We start from the raw sequence: 24,240 nt of genomic DNA on the forward strand, positions 1-24,240 counted from the left end.
TTTGTGCATAACATTTGAGAGAAATAATAAGCTTTTTTTGTGCGTGTGGAACATTTCTGGTATCTTTTATTTCAGCTCATGAAACATGGGACGAGCACTTTGCATGTTGTATTTATATTGTTGTTCATTGTAGTTCTCTCCCTGTGACTCTTTGTGAGTGACTCCTTCAGCGCGGTAAACCTCTACCAGGTAAGTCTTCATATTTACTGATGACGACCCATAAATGATGCTCTGCGATTGGCCAAATGTGTGATACGTTTTCAGTCAGTTTACTGTATATTGTTGTGAAAAATCATGTCAAAACTTAATGACTATTCACAGTTGTTTATCCGTATGATTAGGGGTGGTTAGGCTATTGTCAAATTATACTCGGAATGAGTGCGCATATTATAAGCAACAGCTGGGTTACTTTTTCGATTAGGAATGAAAATGTATATTAAAGACCCTTTCGGTTTCGTTTGGATTCGGAAATATATTTCCTTGACGCGTCAGAGCGAAGTCAAGCTGTATTTTCGCTTTCAAATTGTATTAAGATACAGTACATTCTTATATTTGATTTAATCATAATGGCACTTTTCGACGTAAGTGGTTATAAATCGCACGCGGGACTTCGTGGGCAGATTCTTGGAACAGGAGTAGGGCATCTTGTTGACCGAACGAATCAGGAATTTGCTGTCCCAGTTGGAGTGGATGTGAGTAGTTTACGCATCTTTCAATCTGAAGTTCGTTTCTGTTTCTTCTGTGACAATGATATGGTGATCTAAACGATCTCATGTGTCCTATGTGAAGTGAACTATATCTTACTAAAGCATGGTTCAATGGAAACTCACACTTCACCTCAAGCACACTTTTACGCAGGCACAAACATATGCGCGCACGTATGTATACCACCTGACAAAATGTTGACCAGAGCTGCTGTCCCACATTTTTTAAACAATTGGATCAATCTATTTCTCAGTCCCCCTCTATATTGCGCTCTATCTCTCCAGCCTTCAGGGTTCCTGAAGTCATGCAGCCGTGAAGGTGGTGTGTCCATTGATCTGAACCACGGAACAACTACACTGGCTTTCAAATTTCGCCATGGCGTCATTGTGGCTGTGGACTCCAGGGCCTCAGCTGGCAGCTACATTGGTAAACATCACATTCCATAGGGATTCGTTTTTAGTCTCTCGTTTCTCTCATACACTTGTGTTCATCCGAGAATACAGTGCCAATACACAGTAAGAAACTAGTAATAGCATTCTACTGTTACTACTATAACTGCCTACTGTATTGTGAGCACTAAAACATCTACAAGTGGTAATTGTAAGATCCTCCATGTTGATGTGATTTACCTTGGAAAGTTGATGTGATTAGCCTTGAGTCCATTAGATTTTTATTCCACCACCAGTCGTAGACACATCCGACACGTCAGATGCAGAATGGATCTCGGAGATCTATAACCAAACATAAAGCAATCATTCTCTAACCCCTTTCCCGTGCATTTTGTCTTTCCCTGCAGCGTCGAAGGAGGCTAACAAGGTGATAGAGATCAACCCTTACCTGCTGGGGACCATGTCTGGTAGTGCTGCTGACTGCCAGTACTGGGAGAGACTGCTGGCTAAGGAGTGCAGGTCTGTTAGAGCTTGTCTCTGTTGTATTGAGTCCCGCTATACAGTTACATGGTGTTAATATCACAATCATTGATGCCTGTCTGTTAGGCTTATGCACAAGGGGAGGGCCAGTGAGGGTTGGTTGAAGAGAAAATGTACCAATCAATGTCATTTCCATACACTCAGAACAACTGCATGGGACATAAAGTAAGCATCGCACAACCATATCAATATCAACCAATAACTCTGTAGTTACCATCTACTTAACGTGTTGGCCATAATGCTTATCTCGACAAGCCCTCTCCTGTATTGGTGTTAATGATATGCTTCCAAGCCACATTAATGCCTTCATGTCTCTGGGGTGTTAAAATGTATCTGGAAGTAAACCAGGGTTTTAGCACTCTGACTGCCTTGTCTCATACAGTGACTGACCATCTCTTTGTGTCTCAGGCTGTACAAACTGAGGAACAAGCAGAGGATCTCAGTATCTGCAGCCTCCAAGCTGCTGTGTAACATGATGCTGGGATACAGAGGCATGGGCCTCTCCATGGGCAGCATGATCGTTGGCTGGGACAACAAGGTACAGGGAGGAGTGTGTTTGCGTGTGCCTGTGGTATGTGTGTGTCTGTGCGTGCGTGTGTTTATTTGAAAGCCTTATTTTATAGATGACCTTTTCATCCTGATGCTACCCAAGATGTTTGAGTAGCATTGGAGTGTCTCCAGTTGACATGTCTGTTGATGAGTATTGATTTATTTGTGTCTTGCTGTCCAGGGCCCTGGTTTGTACTACGTGGATGATAACGCCACACGTCTCTCTGGTCGTATGTTCTCTACTGGTTGTGGTAGCAGCTATGCGTACGGAGTGATGGACAGCGGCTACCGCGAGGACATGACGGTAGAGGAGGCTTACGAGCTGGGCCGCCGTGGCATCACCCACGCCACGCACAGAGACGCCTACTCTGGAGGAGTGGTCAACCGTGAGTGACCTTGTTCGGAACCTATACTCATTCTATAACGATTCATTTGACATGAATTGACTAAGTCAGTTCATGTGAGACCATGTGAAGCATAGATAGGTGCAGGATTGAGTTTGCTGTATGTTGAGATATTGTTTTGTTTGTTGTAATTCCATTCAAGAGGTTAGATCTAAATATGCATTTATAATCTAATCTGATAGGGATGTATCCATATTAAAAAGTAGTCATATGCTGAATCCATAGGAAAATAAAATGTAAACAATACCTTTAAAATTAATTTATGTGTGTCTGTGTTTGTCCAGTGTACCACATGCAGGAGGACGGCTGGGTAAAGGTGTGTAAGGAGGACGTATCCGAACTGATCCACCGTTATAGGAAGGGCATGTTCTGATCCCAGATCAGTTTCTACCGACACACCGTGTTCTCTATCAACTGATCCCAGCACTGCTCCAAATAAAGACCATTTTCAAACTGCATCCTCTGGATTGTTTAACCTGAAGGTCTTACATGCAGTCACAACTTGCTGCAACTGTTACCATTCCTATTCAAATGTACAGTATGATAATCTACCAGTTATGTACCAGTCCTATTCAAATGTACAGTATGATAATCTACCAGTTATGTACCAGTCCCAGTCATTGGAAAATGTTTGTAGGATTGTTTAATACAATACTACAAAAGTTTATTTAAATTTTCTCTGTAAAGTCTGTTGAGACTTGTGAAATACACATGACAACTTTGTGACTTGAAGCGTTTTAGTCAAATGTTTTAGCCTACTAAACAGTCGAATAACATAACCGACAGTTGGAAGAAGTACAATTCAGAGTCCTTATCGTTTTGTCGAGTGTATCTGCTTCCAACAAACTGTTTCCTGAAACACAAATACATGTCCCAAACCAGTCGGATGTGTTTGCCCAGGTATCTTTTGGTTGGCATAATTCTGTAAATGTCCACCTCAGTATAGGAGTTCACTGTACAAATTAAGTTTTACATCCAAAATGTTTGTGATATCAGAAGAAGTTTTAAATGAATGCAATGAATTTGCCATAAAACCTGAAGAAGACTATTTCTCCCATACATATTATGTTCATTTTCTCAAAAGAGAATTACATCCCTTACAGACACTACATTCCATAAAATAGTCTACCAACATTGATATAATCTGTTGCCAGGCAGGATTCTGTGCAACAGGTCTTGGTGAACACCAGATGATCAATTTCAGCCCTAGAGGGCAGAAGTACTACTACAGCTTCTCTGTTCTCCCTAGCAGTTGATCAATAAATATAATTGATTCATAGGCCAGAGTTCACTCACCTGGTTTTCCAGGTCTGAATCAGTCACTGATTAGAAGAGAATCAGAACCAGCAGTGCTGTGGACCTCCAGACAAGTAAAGATACTGAACATATTTTTATTCTAGTGTCTATCATACGATCATGTTCAGGACTAAAGAGACAATCTCTGCACTATTACCCTTTTTTAAGAAGCATTTTATTCAAACATTTTTCTTGCAGGACAACAAAATGTCTAGAATTACCTTTATTAAAAAAGCCTATCATATTGTTACAAAATAATTTTAGAACTCCTACACCTAAACGTCAACAGTACCGTACCCAAACTAGTATCGGCACCTATTTATTTATGCCCGTACAGCCATTGCTTGACTTGGGGCCTGTTGCACAAAAGTAGAATTAAGACATCCGGGATAAATGACTCAGCTGAGCTCAATGAAGCCAAAACATGTGCGTCCAGGCTTAATTGGTTGCACAAAGACCAAGCCAGGATGAGCAGACACGGATTCATTAAGCCAGGTGAAACCAATCCTGGATAGGTGCGCGCTCACGGCTCACTCAAATAGACCCCGCCACAGATCACAGATTAACTGATTTACCATGGCAACTAGAGCCGCGTACTTTTCCCCGTCGGAAGCACAAATCCTCATGGAGGCATACGAGGAGGTAAAAGATATAATTAAGAAGAAAGGCAACACCGCCACAGTGATAAAGCAAAGAGAAAAAGCGTGGCAAAGTATTGCAGACCGCCTGAATGCGTAAGTAGTGCACAATTACACACTCACCGCTCCGCTGAAACATCACAATTACAATTCAAATATTTAATTCACATCTCCAAAAACGCAGTTGTACTGTAATTATGAAACGGTTAAATTTTTAATTGAAATGCACTGCAGATATGAGTGAAATTGTGTAAAGTAAGTCCATCACACTGTATAAAGCTATGATAAATTATTATTAAAGCCTTACATTATTATTTAACGTTACTACGCTCAGTACGGTTTAATCTTAGCCGTTGTACTCTGCTTCTTATGTTGTCCACCGTTTTTTTGTGTTTCTCCTGCTTTCATTAATGTAAAGCTGCTTTGACAGAATGAAACAATTGTGAAAAGTGCTATATAAATAAAATGTAATTGAATAAATAGATGAGCTATAATAATAATCACTTTAATTTATATAGCGCCTTTCAAAGGACCCAAGGTCGGTTGCTCACTGCACTGCAAAAATGTCTTTCTTACTTAGTATTTTTGTCTTGTTTTCAGTAAAAAAAAAAATATCTAAAAAACATCTTGAATATTTTCTTGAGCAAAATTACCTAGGAAAATACGGAAAAAAATCTGCCAGTGAAACGAGAACTTTTCTAAAATTAAGTGTTTATGGAAAAAGTAAACTTATTTCAAGAGAATTTTTATTATATTGACAGATTTTTTATTTGCTTGTTTTAAGCACACATTTACTTAAAGTTTATATTTTTTGTCTAAACTATACTTATTTTGCTAGGTCATTTAGCAAATCAAGAAAATACATCTTTATTTAAGTTTAAAAAATATATATATTTTTACTGAAAACAAGACAAAAATACCAAGTAATTTTTTGCAGTGTGACTCCATTAAATGTGTGTGTGTGTGTGTGTAGATTAAACATGAACGGGCCAAAAAGGACATGGCAGCAGGTCAAAATCAAATACAAGAACATTCTGCAGAATGGTATGGTCCCTGACTAATATTTAACAAAGCACAAGCATATATTGTACCCAGAAGGTGCCTGCTCACACATTGTCTGTACTGTTTTAGCAGTGAAAAAGAATACCCACAGACAAGGCACGGGTGGTGGGTCACCAAAGGCTGACCTTACCCCAGCAGAGGACATGGCCTTGGAGCTAAATAAAGGCAGGCCCGTCTTAGAGGGGATCCCTGGGGGGAAAGAGACGAGCATAGGTTCCTCCCAAGATGCCACCCGCTTCATTCAAGGTATGTCCTTCCATCTCTACATGGGATACAACCACATTCATATTGAATCAATTTGGACTGTCTGACTTTGGTTTACCTATTGCCTTGCAGTGTCTGGCAGCACTGTGTTCCTGTTAGAGCCACCAGCACAAGCACCAGACGATGCTGATCCAGTGAGTACTCCATCAAAGGCATACTGTAGGCCTGGCATGTCTTGTCTACTAGCTTCAATATGAATCCGATTAAATGTGATAGGGTGAAGGCCCCAGTGCAGCAGCAACAGCACATGATGGAGACGATGATGATGAGGAGGAGACCATCTCTCTGGATTCCAGAAGGCATGAGGTATCATGGTAAGACTGTGAAAGTACTATTTACTCTACAATGGTGAGGAGTCCTCATCAAAATCAAAAAATCTAATTTCTTTTACAGGACCCAGATGCTATACAGTGGGAAAACCAGCCTGGCAACATAGTGCGTATTAATAAAAGGACACCACATCCTGCCAAATTCCAGCTGCGCTAATTGTATTGTGTTCACAGAGCTCACAAGCTATCAGAAAGTTGTATGGCAACCACCTCCGGCGCCAAATAGAACTGGCAGACATAGACATTCAGTACAAGAAGAAAAAGATGGAAAATCTTGCACTGGAGTCCGAAATAAAAAAGAGGACAATTAGGAAACTGGACCTTGAAATAAAAAAACTTGAGAGGGAGGTGAGATATGCCTTCAATGTACACTGTATGCTAACTGTAACACAAATGTATTAATCATTATTTGTATTTCCTCCCCCAGCTCCAAGAAGATGACACAGCTCAAAATAAAAATTAGGTATATTCTCGTAAAGTCAAGTGAGCCATGACATATGAGCTCTTATTGTGAGCACACAGGACGGTGGCATCTTTCTAAGGTTTTTTTTATTTTCCCAGCAATCAGTACAACCAAGTCATCGTTATAAGGCATCGCCCTCTTTTGCCCACCCCCCCAGCACCAGGTGTGGCCACTAGCCTATATGAAGGCCCAAAATTGTGTGTTCCTTTCTGCTCTGACAATGGCATGCCCATTCGTGCGAGATGTGGTGGATGAAGAAGCACTTGTGCTGAGGAGAGCCTTCAGGCGAGAAAGGGTCTTCAGGGACCGGTTGGACCCACTGGCCTTCCCTGACGACCATCTATATGAAAGATACAGGTTTTCTGCAGATGGCATCAGGTATCTATGCAGACTACTGGGTCCCAGGATTAAGCACCGCACTGCACGGAGCCATGCACTGAGTGTGGAGCAAATGGTTTGTGTGGCCTTGCGCTTTTTTGCTAGTGGAGCCTTCCTGTACTCAGTGGGGGATGCAGAACAGCTGAACAAGGCCACAATTTGCCGCACAATAAGGAGTGTGTGTCTGGCTATCAAAGCATTAGCAGATGTCTTCATCTCCTTCCCTGGCCACAGAAGACTCTGTGACATCAAAGAGGAGTTCTATAGGATTGCAGGTAAGAGGATCTACAAATTACAGGACAACTGTTAACACATAGTAGGATACTCATTACTTTGTGTGACAGGTTTCCCCAATGTCATTGGTGCAGTGGACTGCACACACATAAGGATAAAAGCCCCCTCAGGTGCCCATGAGGCCGATTTTGTGAATAGGAAATCCTTTCACAGCATTAATGTTCAGGTGAACATAACTTTTGATATTGTCCATTGACGAACACTCTGCATTGCCAGTGATGTGCATTGATTGGTGTAATATTCCTCATCTTATGATTTCAGATGGTCTGCAATGCTGACTGTGTGATCAGCAATGTTGTGGCAAAATGGCCTGGCTCAGTCCATGACTCCAGAATCTTTCGGGCCTCTGAAATCTATCAGTGCCTATCACAAGGTAAGCCACACAACCCCTATTTATAACCATCATGGCTGTGTCAAGAATATCACTGTGTTTATGAGGTAGTAATGATGAGATTTTGTGTTGACAGGTGAATTCTCTGGTGTGTTGCTGGGAGACAGGGGGTATGGCTGCCAGCCTTTTCTCCTGACACCTTTCACAGACCCCCAGGAAGCACAGCAGGCCTACAACCATGCCCATGCCAGGACCAGGGCCAGAGTTGAAATGACCTTTGGCCTCCTGAAGGCACGCTTTCACTGCCTTCACAAATTAAGGGTCAGCCCTGTTAGGGCATGTGATATTACTGTGGCTTGTGCTGTCCTCCACAATGTGGCCTGCCTGAGGAAGGAGAGGGCCCCCAGAGTGCCACCAGCCATGGACTGGGACAATCCGGCAATCTTCCCTGATGACGACAGTGGTCGGCTGCTGAGGGACCAATATGTGTTGAATTATTTTAGTTAGTATGTGTGCTTTCAATTTTGGTTAAATATGTCCTGCGGTGGCAGAGGAATTTGGGTTTTTTGGGTTCGTTTTTTACGAATTTGGCCTCTTATGATGTTTGTGCGGTATACTGTGTGTAATACAAGGCTGCAGGGAGGCTACTGCATCCATTCATTTGTCTGTTCAGTTGATGTGTATGGATTTGTCCTGCATTTATTTTAGTGTGCAGACATGCAGGGTGTGTTATATACAGACCTTTGAATGTGTATGTATCATTTTGTATAATATGCTTGGATTCTGTGCTTTCCATCTTGTAGAGTCACTGTGACTTCAGTTTCGAAAGGAGCTGATGGTTTACCTGCTTTGTTTTGTCCTTATTCAATAAAGGAACATAATGTTACACATTGTGTTTTTATATTCATATGGAATGTGTATTTGTTTATATGACAGAGTACTAGGGCCACACTGAAGAAAAAGGATAAAGTCATAAATTTATGAGGCTGGTTCTTTCTGCAGAAAAGCTACATATTGTTTTTACAGTTTTGATACTTATGACAATGTGATACTTAATATTCTGGCACATCAGCATGTCTTTGTTTATGAAACCATACTGAAGTACAATTTCACGAAATGCCCCGCATCTGTCATTTTAACAACTGTCCTCCTTTAAAACAACTGGTTACAATATTATGACTTGTCTTTTTTTTCCCTCTGTGGCCCTAATATTCTATCATTTTATATATAGTCTATGGGAAACTGTAAATTATCTAATGATAGCAACATCTAAAAATCATTTTTTATCCAAAATCATTGAAATTAATGATCACAAACGTTTAAATAATGACAGTGGGTCTAGTTATATGTGATAACAACGTATAGTGAGCAGTGAAATAACTATTGGTTTCCATTTGTGGTGACTGCTGACTGACATTAGGGATGAGATTAAATAGATCCTGGAATTTAGCCTGGTCTGGAGCAGGCTAGCTCCACAGAATAAATCTCCATGGTAATTTATACCATAACATATCCTCCTGCCCCCTATCCATCTTTAGTGCAACCGGATTACGGATCAATTGAGCCAGGATCACCAAGATATCCTGGCTTAATCCCTTATCCTAGTTTTGTGCAACAGGCCCCTGGCCAAGATAAAGCAAAGCAGTGTGACACAGACAACAACACAGAGTTACACATGGAGTAAACAATAAACAAGCCAATAACACAAACATGTCAATGACACAGTAGAAAAAAATAAAGTCTATATACAGTGTGAGCAAAAGGCATGAGGAGGTAGGCAATAAATAGGCCATAGGAGCGAATAATTACTATTTAGCAGATTAACACTGGAGTGATAAATGAGCAGATTATGATGTGCAAGTAGAGATACAGGTGTGCAAAACAGCAGAAAAGTAAATAAAATAAAACCATTATGGAGATGAGGTAGATAGATTGGATGGGCTATTTACAGATGGACTATGTACAGCTGCAGTGATCGGTTAGCTGCTCAGATAGTTGATGTTTAAAGTAGGTGAGGGAAATAAAAGTCTCCAAATTCAGCGATTTTTGCAATTCGTTCCAGTCACTGGCAGCAGAGAACTGGAAGGAAAGGCAGCCAAATGAGGTGTTGGCTTTGGGGATGATCAGTGAGATACACCTGTTGGAACGTGTGCTACGGGTGGGTGTTGTTATCGTGACCAGTGAACTGAGATAAGGCGGAGCTTTACCAAGCATAGATTTATAGATGACCTGGATGACCTTTATTTAAAGTCTTGACAGAAACAAGGCCACAGCACAAGAGTGCACTAAACAAAACATAAGGCAACCAGGTGCACAGAGAAGGTAATCAAAACCAAGTGGAACCAATAAGTAATAATTTGGGCAACCTGGAAACTAGAAAACATGGCAAAGGTGCCCTCCAGTGGTCACCCAAGGGAACAACAATCAAACAAACAACCTGTGACAGGCCCTAACAATTTGTGGGCACCTCTTGTCACCGTTATAGTGCAATTAATTTATTGTTTAATGTTGTGTTGTGTAATGTCTTTGCTGGTATGCATCTCAAACATTTTTGAGGAGATGTACATGCTAAAATCACCACTGCTATTTTGTATATATGGACTTGAAGATTATGTCAATCAATGCCAGGGGGATACGAAACCTGTTGGAAGAGGAAAGCATTTTTAATGTTTTGTAAGGACTGCATCACAGATCTTGTATTCGTTCAAGAAACACATTCATGCGAAGAGGAATATCATTTTTGGTCAAATCAGTGGGACAGTGACATTTTCTTGGCCCAAGGGACTAATCATTCAGCTGGGGTTGCAATTTTAGCACACAATTTCAAAGGGACATTTTTGTTTACTCAAATGGACTCCAATGGACATTGACTAGTAGCGGTCATCACCCACATGGACAGATTATTTGTGTTGTGTAATGTATATGGATACTGTTCTAGTCCAGGCTGTATCACATCCGGCCGTGAGTGTGAGTCCCATAGGGGGGCGCACAATTGGCCCCGTGTTGTCAGAGTTTGGCCGGAGTAGGCCGTCTTTGTAAATAAGAATTTGTTTTTAACTGACTTGCCTAGTTAAATAAAGCTTAAATTAAAAATAATTGTCCTCCAAATGACTTACTTCTGGAGGAAATTCTTAAAAGTCTTCTGAGAAAATATCCATCCAGTCAAATTATAGTTGGGGATTGGAATATGGTTTATTATAATGAGACTGATAGATTGCCACATAGGCAACAAATAGGTTTTAAAAAATTGGTGAATTTCTGCCAAAGCCTGGACGAAATTGACATATGGAGAGTTGAAAACCCTGGAGAGAAACAGTACACATAGAGTAACAGAGATTGTTCACTACAATGAAGAATTGACTTGTGGGTGATAACCTCTCGTCTCGAGTCCAACACAGTAATACTTCCTCCAGTCCTGATGGATCATAAAGTCATATGGCTGACTAAGAATGTGCAGTAATGATAAGAAATACTCAGGTGGTTATTGGAAATTAAATAACTCATTGTTATTGCATGATGATTTAAAAAAATGTGATTAAGAATCTAATTTCCATTTACTGGAATTTAGCTACCTCTAATGCAGAATATGGTAAATACTGGGAACTGCTGAAATGTAAAATCGCTCAGCCTATATTACTTATGGGATACGGCTTGCTTTAAGAAGGATATGTGAGGGTGTAACATTTCTAGCTGAGGAACAATTTTATGGTTTTCTCACAAGGTTTATAGTTTAATACTCCAGTTGCAATTTGTTTAAAAAATAACTATACAATGTAGCTATTTTGAATAATTCTGTATATACACAAATATTTTTTTTATGTGACCGGGATTGCACAATAAAGTTGGGGACTTATTTCCATTGTTAGCCCTATTTTTCACATAAATAAATATACAATTACATAGATAAAGTACCTTTATAGAGATAGAGACAAAAAAAATTCAACCTCCAGATGAATATGAGGGGGGAGTTTAAGTACAATTTTTACGAGCTTGTTAGGATGGTAGTTTATTCTTTAGATGTGTGGGACTGCTGGTGAACTATGATGTGCAGGCATAATCTGTAACGGTCATCGGGGATGGAAGAAGGTGAGGACCAATGCGCAGCGTGTCCATATTTTTAATAAAGAAATAGAACACTGAACAAAAACGAAACAGTTCTGTCTGGTACAGATACAAACACTCAACAGAAAACAATCACCCACAACTAAAGGGTGAAAACAGGCTACCTAAGTATGGTTCTCAATCAGGGACAATGATAGACAGCTGCCTCTGATAGAGAACCATACCAGGCCAAACACAGAAATCCCAAATCATAGAAAAAGGAACATAGACTGCCCATCCCAACTGGCGCCCTGACCATACTCAAACAAAGACAAAAACAAAGGAACTAAGGTCAGAACGTGACATAATCAAAGTAACACTAGACTAGCGCACTTGCCAGAGTCTTTTGGGTGTCTATAGCTAGGTTTTCATCCAGTTGGTGACAGATTTTCATGTGAATATTCTAAAATCTTTATAAAAACAATATGCCACTTCAGAGTGTCCTTCAGGAGAATGTGGTGCCGGACAACATGACCGGTTAGATTTTAATTTAACAAACATTTGAGAAATTCTATGGAAATCCATTTGCAAAACTTTGTAGCCTAGTTCTTAGGGGGGGGGGTGACTAGAAAATCAACTAGAAAATTATTAGAGTAACTTGGGGGGGGATCCAGTCTTCCATAAAGATTAGAAACTTGGTCTGGTTTGGTCTTAACCATATGGGTGTGTGGTAACACATCATGACAAACTCAAAAGACCTATCCGAGGCCTTCAGAAGAAAGATTATTGATGCCCGTGAGTCTGAGAGGGGTTACAAATCCATTTTCAAGAAATTCAATGTACATCATTCCACTGTCCGACAGATCATCTACAAATGGAGAAAATTCCAGACCACTGGCAATCTACCTAAGACAGGTTGTCCCACCAAATTCAGCCCAAGAGCTGACCGTAAGATACTCATAGAAGTCTCTAAGAACCCCAGGGTAACATCAAGGGATCTTACAGGCTTCTCTGGCCTCAATGACGAAGTGCATGAGTCAACTGTCAGAAAGAGACTGCATAAACATACATGGGAGCAGGGGCGTCTATTTATAGATGCCAAGGGAAGCCAATTTACCCAACGTTTTTTACCAAGAAAAATACAAATATATATCTTTCGTCTCTCTTGTGTTTCATAATTTTCCTTAAATTCGCAAGAAGCTAAATTTATCTCACAGGAGAAAGCATCCGAGCGAGCAAAATAGCGTCCCTCTGTTTCTCTACGTGTAGGCCATCTATCTGATGCTGTCTGGTTCAAACGAGTATGACATTGTTGTCGCCCGTAGCATTGAAGGTAAGAGAAGCCAGCTAGCATCTCGCCTCCCTTGATGAAATAAGTATAAAACATTTGCCAATCAGCATTGAGCTCTACAGTGAATGGTCCTGGGACAGCCAAAAAGTGTCAAGGGAAGCCAGCATGGATTTGGCGTCACTCCTATCAAATCCCATTTAGAGCATATGTCATTGACAGAAAAACTTGAATTGTTGCGTCTTGTTATGTTGTTGTCCTCCGGTGGCTAGCTAGTCAGCTAGCTAAAATTGGCCCTTTCCTAAATTAGCAACGGGTGGAGATAGGGATTTGAACTTTTGATTTTACTTCATTCTCCGTACTGGCCAATGACTATAATGACGATTCTAATCCAACCATTCATTTATACATTGTTGTGCTCCTGGCCTGAGAGGATGGAAGTTCAATATGTCTGTTTCATGTCATTGTCACCCTCCAGGTGTCGTTTATCTGTTTCACCTGTCTTGTGATTGTCATCTTAGATTGTCTTGTCATTTTGCCCCTCCGTCCAGGTGTCGTTTATTATCCCTGGTGTCTTCCCATATATCCCTGTTTTCCGTTTCCTGTCTCTCTGTGCCAGTTCGTCTTGTTAGCGTTTGCCTTCAAACCTCAACCAGCGCGTTTCCCTTTACTGGATTAAAGACTCTGTTTTCGCTGCTTCTAATCTCTTTTACTAGTCCTCCCGGTTTTGACCTGCCTGTTTTCTGGACTCTGTACCCGCCTGCCTGACCATTCTGCCTGCCCTGATCCCGAGCCTCCCTGCCACTCTGTACCTCCTGGACTCTGAACTGGTTTTGACCTTTTGCCTGTCCACGACCATTCTCTTTCCTACCCTTTTAAGATAGTTTAGTAAATATCAAGACTCAAACCATCTGCCTCCCGTGTCTTCATTTGGGTCTCGCCTTGTGCCCTGATAATGTCGCTAGATGTAAAAGGCTAATGTTAAGTTATTTCAGCCGAAAGGGGCAACACCAGCTATTGCAGCTAGGGGTGTACTTGTTTTTTTGACACTATCGAATTGCATTTCTGTTGATTTTGTATGTATAAATGATTGAAAAGTATAATCTTTCAGTGCCATTTTTTAAACGATGTTAATTTATCTGTCAATAGTGTTGAAGTCAAGATTACAAATTAATCTGTCCAAATATGTAAAAAAACAATATCAACTTTCCAGGGGGTGTACTTACTTCATCACATAACATACGGTGAATTTGGAAAGTATTCAGTCTCCTTGACTTTTTCCACATTTTGTTACATTACAGCCTTATTCTAAAATGGATTAAACTGTTTTTTTCCCCCTCATCAACCTGCACACAGTACCCCATAACGACAAAGCAAAAACATTTTTGGGGTATGTGACTAAATTTGCATTGGCCAATACAGTACTGTAATTTTGTAATATAATGCCATTTATGTAGCAGATACTTTTTTCAAACATAACAATAGCCCACACATTTTGCTATGTGACCCCAGTGAGAATCGAACCTACAGCTCTAGTGTTGCTAGAGCCATGCTCTTACAAACAGATTCTCTCTAGACCATCACAATACAAGTGGAAGATGTATGACTGCCATTCTCATGAGCGTACCGCCCTCCTTCAGGCCATGGATGAGGCGTGCATTGATTTCAGTCCAGACCTATACCATACTTGGATTCGCCATGCCAAAAGGTGTTTGCCCAGATGCATCAACAATGAAGATATTTACTGCGATTTCAATGTGAACCTGTGGCCAAATGCTCAAGACAGGCTTGATGCAAACTAGTGCCTGCTAAACATGGTTGCTTTCATTTCTTTCATTTAATTACATTTTGAATGATGTCTTCAATGATCATACCTTTGATCACACACATGGGATATAAATGATGGAAATGTGATGTTCAGTCCATTTTTATGGGTAGGCAAGTGTGTTGCCTAATGTGAAACTGTGTAATGTACGGTCATTTACAGTACTGTAGCATACCACATTTAAAAGGCCATTTTGGAACATGTATCTTATATTTTTTGCCATTGGATTAACTCGTTGTTAAAATAACTCAATTGCAAAGATATCGTTGTGTTTTGGTGATTAAACCAATGTACTCATTATACAATGAAAGGTTTATGTGAGACAAGTGTTACCAGTATGGAGTTTTGTACTATGAGTTTTCAAAATTCACCACATACTTGTGAAAATAGTACATAAGCAATTACAAAAGCAAAAAAAGAAAGGATATTTGTCAGTATCAGTATTCACTTTAGAATTGCAAACAACATAACAACAACAAGCACCAAAGGTCATTAGGGATGTTCAGGCACACAAGTGTGCACGTCAGGACAAGTCAATATAACAACGCCAAACTGTCAGAGTGCTCCTGTCACCTCATATGAAGTGGAAGTAAGGGGCTGAAAGTATCGAATGAACTGGAAGGACATACGCCCCGTTCAGAAGAGTATAGGGCACAGGAGGGCCACATGGGAAGATTGTGAATATCCTCTGGATGGTGTGGGCAGGAGACAGGTAATGACGATTCTAATCCAACCATTCATTTATACATTGTTGTGCTCCTGGCCTGAGAGGATGGAAGTTCAATATGTATGTCACACCCTGATCTGTTTCACCTGTCTTGTGATTGTCTCCACCCCCCTCCAGGTGTCGTTTATTATCCCTGGTGTATATATCCCTGGGTTTCCTGTCTCTCTGTGCCAGTTCGTGTCATGTTTTGTCTTAGATTGTCTTGTCATTTTGCTTTTCCCTCCGTTCATTTTCCCCCTGCTGGTCTTTTAGGTTCGTTCCCTTTTTTCTCTCTCCCTCCCTCTCTCTCTTCTCTCTATCGTTCCGTTCCTGCTCCCAGCTGTTCCTATTCCCCTATCAATCATCTAATCTTTTCACACCTGTTCCGTATCTTGCCCTCTGATTAGAGTCCCTATTTCTCCCCTTGTCTTCCGTTTCTGTCCTGTCGGATCCTTGTATATTGTTCACCGTGCTGTGTCTTTGTCTCGCCCTATCGTGTCGTGTTCCCTTAGATGCTGCGTGTGAGCAGGTGTCTGAGTCTGCTACGGTCGGTGCCTTCCCGAGGCAACCTACAGTTTATGGTCGAGTCTCCAGTCTGTCCTCGTCACCACGAGTGGAATTAGTTTTTTATGCTTTGTTTACCGCTCCGATTTGTCTAGGAGTATTTTATATTTCCTTTACTGGAATAAAGACTCTGTTTTCGCCAAGTCGCTTTTGGGTCCTCATTCACCTGCATAACAAGAACATTCAGATTTTTCTGCCTGACTGTGGTGCTCTTTACCTGAAATATTAGGATTTCCTGGTGATCATGACGAAACTACTTATTTGGATCAAATAGAGATGAAGTGGTGTTTCCATATATATATGTCTGGCCAGAATATAACATTACGTTTTGTGCTGTTTACTGCAATTTTCTGGATTATTTTGTGACCAGAACAAAATGTAAATGTTTTACTCAACTAGAGATTGTTTCTTTAAAAATATTGTCCTGGCTGACATGAAAAATACATTAATGGGAAAGAATCCACAGACACAGAGGATGATTATGTTTCTGCACATCTCTACGTGCAATGCTGGCTGCCATGGTTAACAAAAGGCTATTGAATGTTACCTGAATTGACTGAGAGAGGTAACATAAGTAGTCCTACAGAATCACAGCAATGAAACAGGTGTGTGTTAGTCTGATTATCCAGTGTCCACAGCAACACCATTGATTATTTTCTACCCCCAGTGCATGTGGTGTACTGTGGTCTTAGCCATTGCTCTCACTAACCCCTCATCTTTTCTCTTTGTCTCCCCTTCCGGAGGGTCTGAGGCTCTAGGACTGCAACTGAGGACACCCTGGCCTTACACCTGGACATGCCTGGCCCAATCCCACCTGGACCCCTCTAACTGCTACCTGCCTCTTGCTGCCTCCACTGATTCTGCCCCCCCCCCTCCCCCAGGACGTCTACCAGGACGTCTTCATGAAAAGCCATCTGACCACAGGGTCTTGAAGTGTTGATATTTTCTTGATATTGTCAGAGCCTGCTGGTTATTTATACTGGTATTGCTGTTACCTTGTTGATATGGTGAATAAAGGAAGACAATGCTTTCATTTTCAATTAAGACACAATGAAGAGAAGGTTAGAGAGCTAATGTATGATTTTATACAGTCTGTATCTCTGTATTATAGCAAGTTAAATAACGATTAGTGCAAAATGGAAGTGTGACTTCTTTCCCTAACGATGTCCTAAGGCTGAGGTATTTTGTCAGTTACTGATTCATTCCATATCAAGGCTGGATAAATCTGAATGGCATCAACACCATACATAACTGCAATGCAACTAATTCATCTCATTAGTTCATGACTGTTCAGTTTACTGAATAGTCCATCAATTAAAATATGGATTTCTTGGCTGAATGAAGGTTTTATTAAACATCAGGCCCAAATTCTCTTCTTTCTTTTTTTGCACCACGATATTAGCTTGTATATCGTTTTTGAGCTGATGAGAATTTAGCTGGCTCAAGCATCAGTAGCATAAAATCCAGGTGGAACCAACCAGCAGAGATAGATTTTTTATTACATTTTTTTATGACAAAAATCAAAGTATGTTGTATGAATGTCAGTCAACCATTAGGCCCAAAACAGTGCTCTCTTTGGGTATGGAGCAGGGGGTCTAGCTATTTTCACTAACTTTGAGGGCTTAGTTGCAACTCTTGATAGTTTATGTCTCCAGATAGTGCATGTAGGTTCAAAGATAGTGAGAAACTAAAGGCCTATAAATTACCAATATCAATCATGTTAATTATTATTTATGTCAATATCTATGTCATTACCTCGCATGCCCCTTGAACGTCTACATTAGAGTATGCTGATTCATTTTCATGGTCATCAGCACCAGAGATCGAGGCTGTTGTTCATCTCTGTTCTATTCCTCCTTCTGTTACACTGAGATCATGTATCTAAACAGAGCAGAGTCCCAACCAGCATCACCCCAGAACGGATATGAGTTTGAGGCTGTTGTTCATCTCTGTTCTATTCCTCCTTCTGTTACACTGAGATCATGTATCTAAACAGAGCAGAGTCCCAACCAGCATCACCCCAGAACGGATATGAGTTTGAGGCTGTTGTTCATCTCTGTTCTATTCCCCCTTCTGTTACACTGAGATCATGTATCTAAACAGAGCAGAGTCCCAACCAGCATCACCCCAGAACGGATATGAGTTTGGAGGTTTCAGTATCAATACACCCCAGAACGGATGAGTTTGAGGCTGTTGTTCATCTCTGTTCTATTCCTCCTTCTGTTACACTGAGATCATGTATCTAAACAGAGCAGAGTCCCAACCAGCATCACCCCAGAACGGATATGAGTTTGGAGGTTTCAGTCATGAAAACACAGCACATGTTGCAGGGACAAATGAGGACGGACAGACAGACAGAAGATTGAGACACACAGACAAGCAAACTAATTGAAAACTGTATTTGATCTGAAACAGAAGAAAATGGTCTGTAACAGTCATACTGTAATTATACCAAGTCTATGATAGACACATGGTCTTAAAACAGAAACATACAGTAAGAGACCACCACCTCACTGAGAGGTCCTTACACCCTATAGAAAGACCCTGTACTATAACCAGACTTGTGAATGAGAAGCCATATCTTCATTTTTGCTGAGTACGTGTAATTGCAGTTTCCCCATCACTGAAATTCACCACCAAGTGTTGAAAGGTCATTGTTTGGCATATACCAGATTTATTGGGATAACGGAAACAAGCCAGTTTAGATAACCTGCAAGTGTATTGTGGTAGACCTAAATAGGTCTTTATTTATTTATACTTAACCAGGCAAGTAATAAGAACAAATTCTTATTTACAATGACAGCCTACCCTGGCCATACCCAGACAATACTGGGCCAATTGTGTGCTGCCCTATGGGACTCCCAATCACAGCCAGATGTGATTCAGCCTGGATTTATGATATAATGATATATGCCATTTAGCAGACGCTTTTATCCAAAGCGACTTACAGTCATATGTGCATACATTCTACGTATGGGTGGTCCCGGGGATCAAACCCACAACCCTGGCGTTACAAGCGCCATGCTCTACCAACTGAGCTACAGAAGGACCACACATTGAACCAGGGACTGTAGTATCACCTCTTATACTGAGATGCAGAGCCTTAGACCGCTGCACCACTCGGGAACCAACTAGGTCTTGTAGGCCTAGTTCTTACAATGGCCTCAGATGAATGTCTCAGATGACAACCAAAATGACATCATATTCATTAAGTACCACCGCATATGTTCAATTGGTCGGATTACCAGAATATAGTTCATTTCCCACCACCTTCTGATGTTCACAGAATCTCTATGTTAACCAAGGGTTTTGCAAATGTAACATCAGTAGGGTAGAGAGAGGAAAAGGGGGGAGGAGGTATTTATGACTGTCATACACCTACCCCCCAGGCCAACGTCATGACAGTGTATTATCCTATTTTACCTCATTCTCTCCCTCCTCTTTCTCCCTCTATCTCTTCCAGAGCCTCCTTCCCTCTCCATCTTCCCCTCCCTGCTCCCTCTCTCCATGCCCGGCCAGGTGGTGACAGTGCGTCAGGATTCTACCCCCTCTCCCTGGAGTTCCGCTCGGTGTTAACAGGGCCGGACGGTAAGGTCAGGCCCCTGGGTCAGGGCAGCGTGACAGGCCACAGACAGGGTCCAGACAGCACCTTCAGCCAGACCAGCCGTGTGGAGTTGGACTCAGTCAAGCTGGACCTGGGCGGGGAGGTCACCTGTGTGGCCGTCCACAATGGGGGCACCCGGCGGGCCAGGGTCACCCTCAATATCGCTGGTGAGAGAATTTAATAGAGCTGCATTAAGTTTATGGATGTTACCCCTATCCACTGATTCAGAGCCAGATATTTATATCCCTGTAAAGCCAAAGGTTATGATTGGGATAAGGTCATCTGATCCTAGATCTGTGGTTATGGTCAGTGTCTCTTGGCATATTAGTATAATTACTGATATGCAATTATTTTTATCTGAAAAGTCAAATACATTTGATTTAATACAACACTCATGCATATGTCTTCAATGTACTCCCTAACTCTTCACCCCAATCAGGTGTCAGTGCTCCCTCCATTGAGGACTATATGGCGATGGTTGCTGTGGCCCTGGGGATCTATGGTTTGATCCAGGTCGTCTCCTGGACTTTTAGCTCTGGTAACTACAATCAGTTTGAACTAAGATACACAAAAACTACACTAATGTAACGTACGATGTTGAAGCCGTAAAGCGACTGTGTCCATCCAAAGAATGCATTTGGATCTTGTTTGTCAATCTAATGCTTGTCCTTTTCTTGTCTTTATAGGGTCCGATGTTGCTAACACACAAGAAAAGGTCATTACACTTTAATAAATGTTGTCAGACATATTTTGTAGTTACATGTAACTACTATATACAGTGCCTTTGGGAAAGTATTCAGACACCTTGTCTTTTTCCACATTTTGTTATGTTACAGCCTTATTCTAAAATGGATTCGATTGTGTTTTCCCCCTCATCAATCTACATACAATACCCCATAATGGCAAAGCAAAAAATGTTGCTAATGTATAAAATTAAAAAACGGATATTATTTTTACATACTGTAACTAATTCAGACCCTTTACTCAGTACTTTGTTGAAGCACCTTTGGCAGTGATTACAGCCTTGAGTCTTCTGGGATAGGATGCTACAAGTTTGGCACACCTGCATTTGGGGAGTTCATCCCATTCTTCTCTGAAGATCCTCTCAAGCTCTGTCAGGTTGGATGGGGAGTGTCACTGTCAGGTCTCTCCAGAGATGTTCGAAGCCACTCCTGCATTGTCTTGGCTGTGTGCTTAGGGTTGTTGTCCTGTTGGAAGGTGAACCTTCGTCCCAGTTTGAGGTCCTGAGCACTCTGGAACAGGTTTTCATCAAGGATCTCTCTAAACTTTGCTCCGTTCATCTTTCTCTCGATCCTGACAAGTCTCCCAGTCCCTGCCACTGAAAAACATCCCCACCTCATGATGCTGCCACCACCGTGCTTAACCGTAAGGATGGTGCCAGGACGTGACGTGACGCTTGGCATTCAGGCCAAAGAGTTCAATCTTGGTTTCATCAGAACAGAGAATCTTGTTTCTTGTGGTCTGAGTCTTTTAGGTGCCTTTTGGCAAACTCCAAATGGTATGTCATGTGCCTTTTTCTGAGGAGTGGTTTCCGTCTGGCCACTCTACCATAAAGGGCTGATTGGTGGAGTGCTGCAGAGATGGTTGTCCTTCTGGAAGGTTCTCCCATCTCCACAGAGGAACTCGGATGCTCTGTAGGAGTTACCATCCGGTTCTTGGTCACCTCCCTGACCAAGGCCCTTCTCCCCCGATTGCTCAGTTTGGCCAGGGGGTCAGCTCTAGGAAGAGTCTTGGTGGTTCCAAACTTCTTCCATTTAAGAATGATGGAGACCACTTATGTAAATAAGGTATTTCTGTTTTTTTATTACATTTCTAAAAACCTGTTTTCACTTTGTCATTATGGGGTATTTTGTGTAGATTTATGAGGACAATGTTTATTTAATAACTTTTAGGATAAGTCTGTAAAGTAACAAAATGTGGAAAAGGGGAAGAGTGTCACGGTCGTCATATGGAGGAGACCAAGGCGCAGCTTGGTAAGCGTACATACTTCTTTATTGAAGAAAGAAAACTGAACGAACAAACTATACAAAACGAACCGTGACACTAATATGGCTAGTGCAGACAGGCAACTAAACATAGAATAACAACCCACAAGATACCCAAGGAATATGGCTACCTAAATTTGGACCCCAATCAGAGACAACGATAAACAGCTGCCTCTGATTGAGAACCAATCTCGGCAACCATAGACTTATAAACACCTAGACCCCTAAACCTACAAAAATCCCTAGACATACTTAAAACCCTAGACAAATAGGTCTGAATACTTTCCAAATACACTGTATCTATGTATATTTCCCAGCTTACACTGTCTTGCCCAAAACTGTTTTTATCTCAAGCTCTGTCCCTCTAGTTAAAACTCCAGCCCCTGGATTACTATATAATATGACGACATTATCTTTTGTGTATTAGTGAATTTTGAATGAGATCTTTGGATTTCTCCCATTGTCTGTTTTGTTAGTTTACACAGATTGGGGTCATCCTCATCCTCTCTCAATTACAGAAAGTGAAGTAAATGTGATAACACCTGGGACTTCCAGGTGAGTGTGTAATGGAACAAAGCTGGAATTTCAGGAATAAAAGTGTAAAGTTTGTGGAAGGATGTGGAAGGTGGTACATGGAAATAAGATATTTAGTTTCTGACAGCAGTTGACAATGAATTTACCTGACAAGAATATTGTAAAAAATATTTTAGTTGTAAAACGTATTTTAATAGATGACTGATTTAAATATTGACAAATTAAACTACTGTTTTATAACAGTATGAAAATTAATCTCTCAAAGAAGGGGAAAGGGAAATGGGGACTAGTCAGTTGTACAACTGAATGCATTCAACTGAAATGTGTCTTCCGCATTTAACCCAACCCCTCTGAATCAGAGAGGTGCGGGGGGGCTGCCTTAAACGACATCCACGTCTTCGGAGCCCGGGGAACTGTGGGTTAACTGCCTTGCTCAGGGGCAGAATGACAGATTTTGACCTTGTCAGCTCAGGGATTCGATCCAGCAACCTTTCGGTTACTGGCCCAACCCTCTAATCACTAGGAGACTAAGAGACTTGTGCATATGAGCGTGTGTACATGTGGATGCAGATAATTTTATGTTGTGTTATTAGTGGTTCTAATTGGTTAATGGACCCTGTATTTGAAGATTGAACCCTGTCATTATTTGCTTTCTATGGATTCTGAAGGTAATCTTTTCAATTAGAATATAGATTTGTTTTCATCATGGAAGTGCGTTTATATATTGTTTACATGTAGTTTGTTTTGGGTAATATTTAATGATATCTTGCCTTGTGTAGACAGTATAGGCTACTGTGAATCGTTTTTTTCTTATTGATGTTCCTACCATCACATCAGAGTTGTTAGATTAATGTGTCGTCAGGAATGAGCAACAACTTTGAGTAAATGAAGACTATTTGTGATGGGATGTAATAAAGCCTTTGTTCATCTTCAGAACAGTTTCGCCGGTTTAATTTGCGTTATTGGTCATGTGATAAGTAGATAAGAAGTACTTATCATATGAAAATCCTAGAATCTTTTGACTAGGGTGCTTCTGCTTCCACACAACTTGACTCAAGGATGTGAATACTTACAGTGGGGCAAAAAAGTATTTAGTCAGCCACCAATTGTGCAAGTTCTCCCACTTAAAAAGATGACAGAGACCTGTAATTTTCATCATAGGTACACTTCAACTATGACAGACAAAATGAGGAAAGAAAATCCAGAAAATAACATTGTAGGATTTTTAATGAATTTATTTGCAAATTATGGTGGAAAAGAAGTATTTGGTCAATAACAAAAGTTTATCTCAATACTTTGTTATATACCCTTTGTTGGCAATGACAGAGGTCAAACGTTTTCTGTAAGTCTTCACAAGGTTTTCACACACTGTTGCTGGTATTTTGGCCCATTTCTCCATGCAGATCTCCTCTCGAGCAGTGATGTTTTGGGGCTATTGCTGGGCAACACGGACTTTCAACTCCCTCCAAAGATTTTCTATGGGGTTGAGATCTGGAGACTCGCAAGGCCACTCCAGGACCTTGAAATGCTTCTTACGAAGCCACTCCTTCGTTGCCCAGGCGGTGTGTTTGGGATCATTGTCATGCTGAAAGACCCAGCCACGTTTCATCTTCAATGCCCTTACTGATGGAAGGAGGTTTTCCCTCAAAATCTCATGATACATGGCCCCATTCATTCTTTCCTTTACACGGATGAGTCGTCCTGGAAAAACAGCCCCAAAGCATGATGTTTCCACCGCCATGCTTCATAGTAGGTATGGTGATCTTTGGATGCAACTCAGCATTCTTTGTCCTCCAAACACGGCGAGTTGAGTTTTTACCAAAAAGTTATATTTTGGTTTCATCTGAACATATGACATTCTCCCAATATTATTCTGGATCATCCAAATGCTCTCTAGCAAACTTCAGACGGGCCTGGACATGTACTGGCTTAAGCAGGGGGACACGTCTGGCATAGCAGGATTTGAGTCCCTGGCGGCGTAGTGTGTTACTGATGGTAGCCTTTGTTTACTTTGGTCCCAGCTCTCTGCA

The 24,240-nt window shown here is 41.1% G+C and overlaps 2 protein-coding genes across 13 annotated transcripts; both read left to right on the plus strand.

Moving 5' to 3' along the window:
- The first annotated feature begins 270 nt into the window (after window positions 1-270).
- Window positions 271-3,630, plus strand: LOC124043536 (proteasome subunit beta type-8-like). Of its 2 annotated transcripts, XM_046362218.1 has the most exons (7): window positions 271-692; window positions 990-1,131; window positions 1,502-1,613; window positions 1,701-1,799; window positions 2,043-2,172; window positions 2,365-2,569; window positions 2,872-3,630. In XM_046362218.1, the coding sequence occupies exons 1-7, from the start codon at window positions 567-569 to the stop codon at window positions 2,958-2,960; spliced, it is 903 nt and encodes a 300-aa protein (XP_046218174.1). In that variant the 5' UTR covers window positions 271-566; the 3' UTR covers window positions 2,961-3,630. The 2 variants fall into 2 exon arrangements, with proteins under 2 accessions (XP_046218174.1, XP_046218175.1); XM_046362219.1 differs by lacking the exon at window positions 1,701-1,799 and having other exon boundaries at window positions 279-692.
- A 609-nt stretch (window positions 3,631-4,239) lies between these two features.
- LOC124043546 (putative nuclease HARBI1) lies at window positions 4,240-8,206 on the plus strand. Of its 11 annotated transcripts, none has more exons than XR_006840341.1 (9): window positions 4,240-4,617; window positions 5,495-5,565; window positions 5,653-5,829; window positions 5,920-5,981; window positions 6,064-6,153; window positions 6,241-6,282; window positions 6,351-7,292; window positions 7,573-7,684; window positions 7,779-7,805. XR_006840341.1 is itself a non-coding variant. In XM_046362241.1 (9 exons), exons 1-8 carry the CDS (start codon window positions 4,460-4,462, stop codon window positions 6,637-6,639), a joined length of 810 nt encoding a protein of 269 aa, XP_046218197.1. In that variant the 5' UTR covers window positions 4,240-4,459; the 3' UTR covers window positions 6,738-7,010. The 11 variants fall into 11 exon arrangements, 7 of the variants coding, with proteins under 7 accessions (XP_046218197.1, XP_046218194.1, XP_046218191.1 ...); XM_046362241.1 differs by lacking the exons at window positions 7,573-7,684; window positions 7,779-7,805 and having other exon boundaries at window positions 6,351-6,524; window positions 6,604-6,639; window positions 6,738-7,010; XR_006840344.1 differs by having other exon boundaries at window positions 6,241-7,292.
- The last annotated feature ends 16,034 nt before the right edge of the window (window positions 8,207-24,240 follow it).

The sequence above is a fragment of the Oncorhynchus gorbuscha genome, linkage group LG09 (assembly GCF_021184085.1).
Source record: "Oncorhynchus gorbuscha isolate QuinsamMale2020 ecotype Even-year linkage group LG09, OgorEven_v1.0, whole genome shotgun sequence".
NCBI classification, from domain to species: Eukaryota; Metazoa; Chordata; class Actinopteri; order Salmoniformes; family Salmonidae; genus Oncorhynchus; species Oncorhynchus gorbuscha.

Excerpts from the sequence above, each read along its gene's own strand:
- LOC124043536 (XM_046362218.1), top strand. The coding sequence starts at position 567 with ATGGCACTTTTCGACGTAAGTGGTTATAAATCGCACGCGGGACTTCGT. Across the intron at positions 1,132-1,501 it reads CTCAGCTGGCAGCTACATTG|CGTCGAAGGAGGCTAACAAG; the intron begins GTAAACATCACA and ends CTTTCCCTGCAG. Across the intron at positions 1,800-2,042 it reads ACAACTGCATGGGACATAAA|GCTGTACAAACTGAGGAACA; the intron begins GTAAGCATCGCA and ends TTTGTGTCTCAG.
- LOC124043546 (XM_046362235.1), top strand. The coding sequence starts at position 6,821 with ATGAAGGCCCAAAATTGTGTGTTCCTTTCTGCTCTGACAATGGCATGC. Across the intron at positions 7,293-7,361 it reads GGAGTTCTATAGGATTGCAG|GTTTCCCCAATGTCATTGGT; the intron begins GTAAGAGGATCT and ends TTTGTGTGACAG. Across the intron at positions 7,478-7,572 it reads TTCACAGCATTAATGTTCAG|ATGGTCTGCAATGCTGACTG; the intron begins GTGAACATAACT and ends TTATGATTTCAG.